The sequence below is a fragment of the Antennarius striatus genome, chromosome 9, assembly GCF_040054535.1.
Source record: "Antennarius striatus isolate MH-2024 chromosome 9, ASM4005453v1, whole genome shotgun sequence".
NCBI classification, from domain to species: Eukaryota; Metazoa; Chordata; class Actinopteri; order Lophiiformes; family Antennariidae; genus Antennarius; species Antennarius striatus.
This window is the reverse complement of record NC_090784.1, coordinates 15,491,441-15,504,831: the sequence shown is the minus strand read 5'-3', so window position 1 is coordinate 15,504,831 and position 13,391 is coordinate 15,491,441. Positions and strand designations below refer to the sequence as shown.

At 41.5% G+C, this 13,391-nt stretch overlaps 1 protein-coding gene across 2 annotated transcripts in view; it reads left to right on the top strand.

The window, feature by feature from the left end:
* The first annotated feature begins 539 nt into the window (after positions 1 to 539).
* The window catches only part of si:dkey-246i14.3 (ephrin A4), a 30,783-nt gene continuing 17,931 nt past the window's right edge, over positions 540 to 13,391 (top strand). For both annotated transcript variants that reach the window (XM_068324118.1, XM_068324117.1), the window contains exon 1: positions 540 to 989. In XM_068324118.1, coding sequence (XP_068180219.1) covers positions 865 to 989 — 125 coding nt within the window. In that variant the 5' untranslated portion in view covers positions 540 to 864. The remainder of the gene's footprint in view (positions 990 to 13,391) is intronic.

The following is a 13,391-nucleotide window of genomic DNA, read 5'->3' as shown; positions in this document are numbered from 1 at the left end:
ATGGGCCCTCTAGTGTGTGTTTGTATCTGTTCCAGGGGCCTGTATACAAACACAAATACTGATTAAATAGCTTTTTAATCAGTAAATGAGTGGAAAAAATAATTTCTCCAAGTGAGATGAATATAGTACGTTTCTTTCTTCTAAATCCCAATTTACACTTGGCGCATAGTGTTGGAAATACAAGAGAGAATGAAAAGCGGGACACGCTTGTTGCGCTGACCCTGCCTTCTTGCTGACTTCTGTAGCCTACTGAATAAAGGAGAATTCCTGCAGGATGGAGCCAGTATGTTTACATTTTTCACGTCCATCATATCTCTGGTGGGGTGGGTGGTGGGGTTAAGAAGGGATGGGGTTTTGTTAAATCTCCACACCAGTCGGCGCACCTCACTACGCTTTAACTTGGCTCCGCTCTCGCCCATCGCCACACCCTTGTGCCTTGATTGGTTCAAAGTTTGCCGGCACCGCCCTCATGTGAAGGGGTTCCGCCCTTCCAGCGCTGCCAGCACAGCTGATAGTTTTAACTGACGGTTACTGGACGGCCCTACCTTTCACCTCAGGTTTATCCTCTCATTCTGTGAAGCAGTGTGGAGATCTCCGTCCAAAAACTTCCTCCAGACCATGGGCAAACTCTCTCCTTTTGGTTCCTAACACCTGTGCTGCGTTTAATTTTGACAGCTTCTGAGCCACTTGAATCATTTGATCTGAATGCATCATGCGTAACTGCACCGGTAGATGACATAGAAGTTGGGAAGTTTGTTCTTGATTTGGAGTTTGCTGCTAAAAGGAAGTCGATCTCCGAGCTCCTCTGCCTGGTCTTCTCACCTGATTGCGCACGCCGCTCCCAGCGGGCGCAGAGCCTCCAGGATGCGCTCCCTGCCGTGGACCCCGGGAGCGCTCCCCGGCTGGAAAGCTACGATCTTCCTCTTTAACGTAATCTCAGCTGCTGTGGCCAAAAGACACGTCGTGTATTGGAATTCAACAAACACAAGGTGAGAAAAGTGTGCAGCTTAATGATGCGCCTTTCCGGGACTAATGAGGTTGTTTCTCAGCGCGGTAAATGTGAGAAAAATCTGCTTAGGGCAAGAAACAAACGTGCTGGTCTGAACACGCTGCAAAAACTGCCATATTATTGCACAACAGCCGCACTGATTCCGATCAAATGAGTCAGGTTTTAGTGGGTTTAAAGAATCTCAGTTATGTGGGACATCGCGTCCGTGTCCCCATAATTAAAGAGCGGGACAGGTATTATTACCTCAAACCTGAACTAACCCCTCAGAGAGAAAGTTTTGTTCTATTTAGCAGACTGAAATATACACTGTCATTTGAGAGGCCTGATCTCACCTTCCTCTAATATATTTATTCTGACTTGTCAAATCCTAGCTTTCACCTCTCCTCTGCTTTTTAGAGTGAGTAATTGTGCTGCTTATAGAATGATCAAGTCTGAGGTAAAAGTTTCTTTAAAGTGTTCTGATTACTGCTCTAGACAGCATTCAGGTGACGCAGGTTTAAATTGAAGGCTGAAGTGCTGCTCTGCACAAGTGAATATGTGGTAGGTTAATGTAAGGTGTGTGTGTGTGTGTGTGTGTGTGTGATTGAGGGCTGATTGTGGCCATTAGCGAGGCAGAGTCTGCTCACCTGCTGATCCAGGTGTTCCAGTCGCACTAATTGAAGGTTTGTGATTGGAAGATCTACAGGACTTGTTGGGATACTGCCCAAAATAACACATCTGCCAGTCCCTCACCTGCTTATTTAGCAGCTCTCTCCCCCAACAAGGCCTGATTCCTGCAAACACTGTTACTCGCCTTTCACTTAATCGCCTTCAGACGCAATGATTATTTTACCATGACTGCTTTAGTATTTTACATTTATGGATCCACAACATTTGACAGAAATATGGCTGCTGATAATTCCCCCCAGGGCTACTTCCTCATGTCTGCAGGATTAATCTTGCATTGGAATCAGCTGAGGTTCCATCCCGTGTGTCCAGGCGGTTAAACTCAGTTCTGTAATTGGGATCCAACAGAAATATGTTGCGCAGGGACACTGTGAGGATTAGGAAGCACCTTCCCGTTCCCCCAGAGATTCAGGGATGAATGGTCACAGCCTGTGGCAGGGCCACACAGTTGGCTGCAACACCACACAATCACAATGCCATCAGCATCGCGGCAGAGGGTAACCCACTGTGGCAGAGAATCACTCTCATCAGCAACACCACCCAATCACAAAGCTATCAGCGCAGGCCTGATGCTGCAACCGGTTTGGAATCCTCTGGGTTTACAGCCAGGACTCTTTCTGATTCCTCCTCTCCTCTCCTCTCCTCACTCTTCATTACCTCTCTCGTTGCATACTACTCTACTTTTCTTTTTTTTCCCCCTGCCTTTTCGTCTCACCTTTTGTCTCTAACAACACTCTACTGCTCCGTAATGGATATTGGTGGTGGGTGATTAGTTGAGCCTGAGTCTTTTTCCCATACCATATTTTCTATTAGCTGCCAACCTGGTTGCCAGGTTGTCCTGAGGCCTGTAAGCGCAGTTTGGCAAGGAAAAGGAGCACAGGGAGAGGAGAGCGATGTATTTGTTGGCTTGACGCTGCAACACAGGTTCCAGGATCCCACCCTATCGTCACGGCACAGAAGGATCTCAAGATCACAAAATCACAGCATTGCTGGATATGCTATGGCTGTTCCAGCCGACATACTTACATCATCGCTGGATGAGAAACAGAATATGATATAAAGCAGTCGCCAGTACCCCACAGAGAATGAGCCTGCTGTTCTTCTCGGTTCTACTGAGCATTTATCATCATTCAGCTCATTATTTTGATTTAAAAGACACAAACATTACCATTATCTTTTATTAAATTGTTACTAGACAATATCAAGTAGGAAAGGAAAAAAGCTGGCAAAGTTTGGCAGATGAAGAGTAATAATAAGATAATGAAACAGGAGTGAAGTTTGGACTTTCAGTCACTGGGTTGCCAGAATAACAAATATGAATGCTAGAATTACTGTGGATCTGTTTGCCAACACATTGCTAAATGATCTACAAGCTTTTATTTAAATGCAGTGACAGATTGGCTTTGTTGTTGTAAGTAGTGTTTGTTTCAATTGTCTGAGGTGACTTTGTAAATATTGGTGATGCAAAAAACACTAAACTGTTAATGCTAAGTTCCCCTGAACAGTGGGAGCGATTTATTCATGCCTTAATTATACCCACCAATTCTGACACTGGGAATGTAGCTGAAGAGGAGCTAGTTGTCGTTACCCACGTAGCACTAAAGGAGCAGGTTGTACACAGCCAGAGCTGGTGAGCTAATGGTCTCCTTTCTAATACGAATGACATAAGACTTTCCCTGGCTTTAACAGTCCCTTCGACGAGTAGATTTATGATTTTAATGAAGCAGAGGCAATGAAGTGGAGACTGAAGGGCCTTGTTGGGCTGCTCCTCTCTGGGTAATATGCTTGTAACAAAAAGCTCAGTGAAACACTTGAACTAGCACACATTTAGCATACCCCAGACTGAAAAATGGAGCTCTGAAACAGAAGTGATGGACTGACTGAGGGGTCAGCGTCGAACATGGTGGAGTCAGATACCCTCGCATTTTTCTTCATGGAGCTCAGGTGGTTCCATTGCCCTCTTTTACGATTTTATGAACAGGGTTTACGATCGTTCTTGAGTTTATAACATTGTGTCTCTCAGAGCGATAGTTCTTTATTAGAGGAGGAATTATTTTTTACTTCCTGGAGCAGTTAAAGGTTAGTAAAATATTATAACCAGAGTGCTTTAAGCTTGAGTGTGTATGTTTGTGTGCTGACTGTGTACCTTCGGTGTCCCCAGAGGAGCCAGCTCAGACTAGTTTATTGGTATATTAAGCCCCCTCCTTTGCACCACAGTGTGCTTTAAAACTTGTTCGACCAAATAAGTTGACCAGCCTCTCTGCTGATACAACAGTGTCTGCCTCTTGTGCTGAATTCATCCTCATAAATTCACTCAAGATCTGTCAGAAAGGTTACTCAGGGTATCAAAACTTTTAGAACCGAATGCACAAAATGGCTTAAGAGGCTTTTCCATCTATATATTGGCTGCTCACGAGAATGAATGAGTCCCTTACCTGAACCTTAGATAAGCTACTCCATTTCCCTGCCCTCTGACTTACCCATTCTTGGCTCACGCCTCTGCTCGCACTTTCACTCTTATCCAACATGGCAGGCAAACCTGTTGCAACAAGAACACAGCACAAACGTTAGGCCTAAGTCTTCCTGTTCCCCTTGTTTTTTCCTTCTAGCACAGAGCTGGATTAGCTGGATGTTAATTGAAGATTTTACCATTAAGAGACTCATTGCACAGTCATTTAAAAGTCTTTTCAACTCATTCCGCAAGTTTGCACCCAATCCTAAAAGCAATCCAGACATCTCTCTCTCTCTCTCTCTCTCTCTCTCTCTCTCTCTCTCTCTCTCTCTGTCTCTCTCTCTCTCTCTCTCTCTCTCTCTCTCTCTCTCTCTCTCTCTCTCTCTCTCTCTCTCTCTCTCTCTCTGTCTGAATCTTCACTCTCTTCTCTTCTAACAGAGGCTTAGGATGAGCTCCAACCCAGTGGAGCATGTTTAAATGGTGCGTGGGGAGATGAATATTTGTATTGGTTTACCGTATCTTTATTGAAAGCGCCCTTCATAAGTCTTCTGTGTAATCTCTGCTGTTTATGCTTCATTTCCCTCTGTGTGTGTGCACTCATGAATGATATAGTTTAAATACCAAAATAAATCACAATCTGAATTATATACCTGGACACACATACACACACAGCACTGTAAAGTGAAAGCAGACAATGTTTGTAATTGCATCTTGTCAGTGGAGATGATTGCACTTCTAGACTTTTCTCTTTATTTGTTTTTATTATATCTTCACCAGGTGGCCAGTCTTCCTCTACCCCCTCCTCCATGTGTGTGTGTCTGTGCATGTAAATGAATCTATTTCTCAACAGTGTGCCCGATCTCTCCTCCCCGTCTCTCTACTAATCTTTGTCATCCCCTGGTAAATGATTAACATGGAGAACCTGGCTAAACTGTAATCAACAAACCCACAGTGAGGTAATTACCACTTTATTCCCTGTCCTGCTAACAAAGCAATCCTTCGCTCTCCCTCCTTCCCGCTCTCCTGCCTTCTATCTTGTTCTTTCTCTCTCCTGTCTCTCTCTGTCATCTGTCATCTAACTGTGTCAATGCCTCTCACCCTTTCCAAGTCTATGCCTATTGTCTCGCTCGCTGCCGCGCAGCTCACCAGTGTTTGTAGATCCAGAGGTATCCATGTGAGAGCCATTGTCTGCCTTATCTGTCTCCCTAAATGGGCTTTGTCTGTTTGTTTGTTTTATTGAGTATATTATCTGGAGGTAAACTGAGGATGTTAACTGTGTGCACACTTGATCGTCTTCATCTCTGCTGGAAAGCAATGTGAAGCACAGATTTTAGTGATTTGTACTTCAAGTGGATTGACAGTTGTTGCTGTGTGTGTGTGTGTGTGTGTGTGTGTGTGTGTGTGTGTGTGTGTGTGTGTGTGTGTGTGTGTGTGTACGTGTGTGTGCGTGTGTGTGTGTGGAACTGGCCTGCTGGTTTGAGAAAAATGGGGATTCTTTATTCTTTAAATTTCCTTAAGGACAGATTGAGTTTGATCAACTTCAATCCTGGATCAACAAAATCCATAAATGCAGCAGAACATCCAGTCTCAGAGCTTTCAGGGTTTTGCATTTGTGATTTTGCACATGATTCAAGGTTTGTTTTACTTCTTTTTATTACACCTTTTCTGTGCAGCACATGTAGCCAAAGTGGATTTTGACTCAAAAGTTCCACACAGCAGTATGAACCAGTGGAAGAATAACAACCTGAGCTGGCTCCTTGCCTGAATAGGTCATTGTTTTGTTTCCAATCTTTAATTTTCAGTGTGACTTAATTGTCGGAGTCAAAAGGCATGTTATTGCCTTTAGATGCCTGGAGTTTTTAAGGTGGGTCGTGTAAATGGAGGATTAGGCAATCACAACTTTTGCACAGAAATGTTACATGGCCTCATTTTGTGAAGCCTTTGAGGTGAATCTTGGGTAGAGGTTAATATCTACCGTCTCAGTTTTATGTGTGTGTGTGTGTGTGTGTACAAATCTCCATTACACACATACATAAAAGTTGCAGAACAAATGTAATCTTTGCAGTGATATATATACACACACACACACATGCGCCCAACACACGCACACGCACACACACACACACACACAAAAAGTCAAGCACACTGTGTTGAAAATGAGGTTTGGGCAGAGGCCTCGCGGTGAGGATGTTTGTATTAAAATGGATCAGATAGTCACAGTACAGCTCGGAGCCGTTGGAGCAGACCTGGTGTACAGGCATGAAAGGATGGATGCTCTCTCTCCTCCTGGTCAGGATATTTAGTCAATCGATACCAATTTAACACCCAGATATTATCAGCGGCTTTTTGCATTATCGCCAGACTGCATGTGTGGACCCATCTCTTTCCCATTTTTCTACCCCCTTACTGCCCCTTTTTCCCTGTGTACACACATACATCAATATTAGGTTCCATTAAGCTGTAATAAGTTGCATTGTATGAATGTGGTGTGGAACAACTGTGGAATGAAATGAGGTTCAGTGCAGTCTGGTGCTCATTTGGCACAGCATAGCCTGGCTTTGGCACATGATGCCGATGTCGTACGAGTGTGAAGAGGCCTGTTGGTGCGCGCATTCCTACATTCACGACGCACAAAGAGCTGGCAGTGCTGTAGGTGTCGGACCAACTGTTTATTTGTTTGACATACAAAACAGCAATTAGGCTGCGGTGTGAGAATATATAAAAGCAAAAAATGTGGGAAACATTATCAATTTAAGCTTCACTGGAATCGCACAATCTGCTTGTTGTTTAGCCAGTGTGTACAACACACGATCTGGCTCGTAAGTGCACAGAAAGGAACAGAAGCACACTCTCAAGTACATATCACCTCGCACAATGTTCTTCACTCTGTTCAGAAATCCTGCCAAAGGGCAACCTGGGAATTCCCTGAGACAGAAATTGAATTAGTATTGACCTGGGCAGCAAAAAGCTGGGGCAGAAACCTGGATGATTACACCGAACACGGCCCTCGCTGCCAGGAGGAGGGCGAGACGCGTCCACCATCATCGTTCACATCTTCATAGCCGCTTTGGATGATAGCTTCTTCAGTTCTTTTTCTCCACACATCTTGGCTTGAAGATTTCTTCTCAACAAATGGGATGAAGCCAGCGTAGAATCACTTTGTTCACACACCTACATGTGTCATTTGCATGAACCTGTAAAACATGTTCATACGAGCCTTGGTGAGTGATTATTTTCCTGTGTTCTGGCGGGTAAAGGAGCTCTTCACTGCCAGAAAGGTGTTCATAATAACTGTTTCCACAAATAAGCCAGATATGCACTTGATGCAAGGAACATAACTTGTGTGCAGTTATGTTGCCAATCAGAGCAGTAGGTCACGGGTCACATATTGACAGATGGTGTTAAGGAAAGTGTCCGTGTGACATATTTTTCATGTTTAATATTCATTATTGGGTAGTTAAATATCAAAACATATCAATTATTTTATATTAATTCTCAACATACCAAGTACAGTAGTTAATTTTTCCAATTTCTCAAGTCGTAAAGTTCTTTAAAAAAAACTACCAAGCACAAGCTTTGAATAATTTTCTTTTTGAGGGAAATATGACAGACGTTCACATACCTCTGAAATGGAAAATAAATTGGCATTCTAACATAGAAACGAACTCGGGAGGCTTTCAAATAAAACCATACATATCCTGTTGCAGACTGCACTCAATAGGAGAAATTGAAAAATCCCTACATTATAAAGAGAGGATGAATTCACTGCAAATGTCCAAGGTTTTACTCTTGTAATTTTCTCTGTTTGACCTTTCTCCTCACAAGTCATTACCTCACCAATGAAGTAATGCTCTCACCAACATTGGTGTGTTTGTTTGACTGTTGGCAAGATTACACAAAGACTGCTTGATGGACTTTCTTCAAACTTCATGGGAGGGTTGGGGACACAAAACAAGAACTATTTAAACTTTGGAGCAGATCCAGATAAAGTGCTCAGGATTTTTTTCACTTCTTAGCATTAAAAGACATTTACCATTTAAATTTTTCCTTTAATGATGTATTAATGGATTTTAAAGGCATTAGTTGAACGGGTTGGACATGTTGTGGGTCTAGATAAAAGGGTGAATAGAGGAATTCCTTTCCTATTTCTATGAACACTAAAAGAATCTCCACATCTAAATGATTTGCCAGATTACCATGGAATTTGTGCCAATGAGCCACAAATTATTATTAAAAAATTGTGGATTTCTAAATCTGGATATAGACTTTTTTTTACTTTTTACTCAAACAAAACCCTTCGGGCTAATATTTTGATTTTGTGTGTCGTATTGGAATTCAGACAAGAGTTTGCATGAATTAAATGGTTTTTTTTTGTCTTGTTCTCTATGTAGTGTCTTTCCAGTTGTTGTTTCTGAAATCACACACGGGTTTTTGTGTACCTGCTGCAGCACACTGTGTGTTTTGTGCCCTAATGTGTATCCAGAAGCCATAGGAGAAATGAGAAGTGGTCATCTTCATACCAGAACAAACTTTATGAACTAATAAACCTGCTAAAAAGGAAATTTCATCAACACTGTCTCAACACAACAAAAGTTATAAAAATGCTTGAAGGGGTGTGAGTGTTTGTGTGTTTAGGAGGTGTTTACTTTTATGGAACCTTCTTATAAGTGATTCTTCTGATCACATTAGTTATAAAAAAATAAAGAATTTCTTCTGCAATATCCTTTCATAAAAACACCTTTCATCCTGTGCTTTGTGGATGCCGTAGGAAATAGATCACATGACAAATGTGTGTGATTTTAGGATATTTCTCCATGCGGGAGAAAAATAAATATTATTTTGGCATTGCCTCCCACAAGTATGGCAGCACAGCCTAGTTTCCAGCCCCCAGTGGTGTGAAACTCACACATTCCTCTCCTCTGCTTCCTTTTGGGCCGGCATACACACACACGCACACACATAGTCCCTCTCTTTTTTTTTCATGTAAGCCACTAGAGATTGTAAAAACATCAGACCTGCATTGGTGGGAGCATGGGACAGAGAATGCACGGAGGAGTGGATGGCAGGAAAGAGTCAACAGATTTCAACTCCCAAAACAGCTCTGGAAGGCCCCCGAGGGATGGTGATTGGGAGTGAGTGAGAGAGGCAAGAAAGGATGTCAGCAGGTATTACTATTACTGTCACAAGCAGGCGTGAGGAGCAGCCCCCACCCTCCACATTGACACACACAGGGGCTCACACACATGCACTCTGTGACGCAGGCTTATATAGAGGTGTGGTACACACACACACACACACAACCAATACTACCACCACCCTGAGTCTATGCACATTCACACAGAGAGGCTTCAGACTCTGGGGAGAGCCCCAGTAGGAATTACAGCCCATTTACAACTGACACTGCCGTGTGTGTGTGTGTGTGTGTACTATGTTTTGGTTATGCGTGTTAGAGAATTACAGAAGGCAGTCTTTACCTGGGCGGAAAAACAGATATGAATGGAGAAAGTATGAATGGAATGTAGTGTTGTGCACTTATTCAAACATTCTTGCACCTCTTAGATTTCTTTGGGGCTGAAATGATGTGTGTGTGTGTGGTTTTTTTTCTCGCATTAACCACTACCACATGATGTTTGGGTGTGCAGTAATGCACAGCTGGATCCCTGTCTCCTGGTACTCTGCCTGCTATTTTTTCTCTCTACATGCTTGTTCTTTTTTCTGTCCTTCCGACCTCTTTTCTCAAAATTTTGTTCCAATCAAATCTTTTATGAGTTAGAGAGAATGTGGACTCTCTTTTTTTTTCTTCTTTTTTTTACTTTAGAATTTCTTTAATCAGCTGATGCAGTTTGATGAGTGGTGTCTGTTTACCCTCTGCTATATATATATATACAATTTCCTCCGGGATTAATAAAGTATCTATCTATCTATCTATCTCAGTACAGCACATATGTTATTGCTTTTGTAGGCTACTCAGGTTGCTTGTAATGTCTGTTGCAGCAACATGCAGCTGACACATAAGTATGCAGGGTTAAATTTTGGACATCAACAATAAATCCATAGTTCCTAAAGGCCATTTTATTGAATTGTCAATCAAATCAAGCATTTTTTTTCTTTTACCTCTACCAAGGTGTTTATTTTCACTTGTGTCCATCTATCACCAGAATTACACAAACGTTACTAAACAGATTGCCATGAAACTTTTCCTTCAGCACTACAAGATGGCTTTTTTCAACATTTTCTTTATTTCCATGCTAGCAATGGAAACTAGAGTATAGGTGAAAATGGGTTTGTGCAATTAGGTGTAGACCCAATTAAAAATCTGTGTCCTCAAGAGTTAAATGACTGATATAAACCTATTAGCCGTAATGTTACTCATGGTTGAAGGGATTGTGGATAAGGCCTGATTAAATTAAAGGAATCTGTCAAGCTGGTGGGGTTTAGGTGCCATTGTGGTATTACAGTCATAAGGAAAGAACATTTGTTCCACACTATGTTTATTCATAATTTCAGTGATTTTTTTTTTCTCAACCCAAAGCAATAAATATTGACTTGTTTTGGCTTCGTAATTATAAAATTTTCTGTTTCTTTATGCTTAGACATAACAAGTAATTTGTTGACAGAAATGTATAACAAGTATATGTCAGGTTTTTTTACATCATGACCAAAACAATTTAAAATAAACAGATGAATACATTATGAAAATAATGGTTTATCATTGCTCGGTTAAACAGATTTTTTGTTTTTTTTTTAATGTGTCACGCTGTTCATCAGGAATTATCCAACTGTTGTGATTCACAGTCTGAAGCCATCCAGAGTGGTGGTGCTGGGTTTTTTCTTTTGTTTGTTTTTGTTTGTTATATTTTTTTCTGAATGGAAGAGGGGAAATAGCCTTGTCTCCAATCTCCATAGCTGTGGCCTTGTAGCAGCAGAACTCTATGAATCTCATTGCTCTTCTATTCAGTTTTAAATGGAGTTCTTGTACGCTGTGTGCTTCTCAAAACACCAGCAGACGCTCTGCGTTTGTGACTGTGGAATTAATCTGTGTTCTCGTAAAAATACACCCGGTAACAAATGTCTCGTCATGAAACTGAGAAAATCCCTTACTCACAATTTTTACATACATGTGAGGGTATGATGGATTTCCTTTCAGAACTGAAACTTGTTGTCAGCAGTGTTTTTCTTCATCAAAGGTAGGTCCTAAATGCATGTACAAGTGAGCTTTTTGTGTTTATTTGCTTGCTTTGCAGCAGATTTACAGGGGACTTACTATCAGGAAAAAACACCCAGGGTGTTCCTGTTAATCTGGTGGTTTTGGGTTATTGTGGGTCAGGACTTTAAGTAGCGACCAGTCATTTTAAATCCCAAATTAATCAGTTAATCCCAGTCTAGTGGCTGACTGTTGTTAGCACTATGCAAGGCTGCTGTCTGCACCTCTCCTCTTGACCCTCGAAATTTCCTTCCTCTTTGCTCCTAAATGCCTGTTTTTTTCCTCCTCCTCCTCCCTCCTTTTTTATATATATATATATATATTGCAAAGCAATTTATAATATAATATCCTGGTGATGCATAATTAACTTGTAAATAACACATATTTGGTAGCCTTGATGCCATCTGGACAGGTTTGAGTGTGTAAATTAAAATGTTATCCTTTTTTCATTTTAGGAAGTTGGTGTGAGATAGTGTGAGTATCACTACCCCTGGTGTGGGTACATGAGAGGGCTTTGCGTGACTAGAAGTGGACAAAACTGGCAGCCTTGGGGGGGAATAAGGAGGACCTTCTATACCCCCGATGCACAGAGTGATATGAATGTTAACCGATGTGACGGAGAAAGATGGAGCAGGAGAGAGAGTCATAGATCGGCTATTAGGGGGAGAGTATGAAGAGGCCAGTTTAGACTCCTGGGATTCCAAAGCAGTGACCGTGAAAGTGCTTAGATAAACAGAGTGGGGGGGGGGGGGGAGGTTGGAGGAGTGAAGTGCACTGCAACAGCAGTGGAAGAAGCAATGGAGGGAAGAGAGGATGAGAAGATTTAGGTATGCTGACGGGGGAGGAAATGTGGCGTTCTGGAGAATAAACTGAGTACTGTATATCAGTTTTTAAATGACTTCATCAACAGTCTGAGGGACCAGAGGGGTCAGATCACTCTATTTACTCCTTTTTTCCCCTCCGTCTGCCCCAACTCTGTTTAAATAATTCAGACCTGCTGGACGTATTAGGTCAGTTTTCCTTGACATCTTCAACCGTGACTGACTGACGGACTGCCTGACCTTATAATCGGACAGAGAAGGAAAGCTAGAAGGGATGTACACCTGAGATGAATGGTGCATGCTGCCTATCCAGTGTTGACCTTCAGAACAGAGAAAGAGACGAAAACAGAGTGTCTACGGCATCAGAAGTGTGACCCACTTACTAAATGATGGATTCTTAGAGCCAGGTCTGATTTATTGGTGTATTTGCTTCTTGTGCACCCTTTTTACTATATGAAGAGTGTATCTGAGTAGATGTGCGTGTCTGTGTGTGTGTGTTTTTAAGGGCTGTTGCTGGCATGTTCTCCTTAACCCACTTACACAGGTGGGCCTTGCTGAAAGACCTGAGCCACAGATGAGTGTAGATAAGTAAAGATAATATAATAGATGAAGGTGAGCTCCACTATAAAAAAGTGATCAGCTTTTCTTTTTTTTTTTTAAAGAAATCAAGAACTAAGCATTAAAGTTGTTCAATGGTGTTTATTGTGAATTTTAAAGGATTACATCATCCTGTGCAGAAAGCAAGTGCAAACATTCCTACATGTACAGCTTGTTTTTTTAGATGAATACCATTTAGCAGCATTTGCTAAATCTAAAATCTGGCAAAAGCTGCTTCAGGGTGATTTTTTTTTTATATACAAGAAGAAAAACACTTTTTACAATTTGAAGGGGGAAACAAAATAAAACCTGATTCATACAAAGACAAGCTGCACTTAAAAGAGAATCCGCAATGACAAGATAAAACTCACCAATTTATTGTTGCAACTAACATTTATTTTCATGATCAGTCTGCTTATCTGAATTGTTTGGTGTGTAAAATGTCAAATGTTGAAAGAGCCAAGCTTGTTTCTTGAAAGTGCTTGTTTTATCTCAATAATAACCTAAATGCCAATCATGTGTGAAGCATTAAGGTGTAAAAGTCAAGCTGTAAATCCAAATAAAAAGTTGAAAAAAAATTTGTGCTTGATGAAGAATATTTTCCTATAACTAACTAATTGAATCTTTAAACCACACATGATA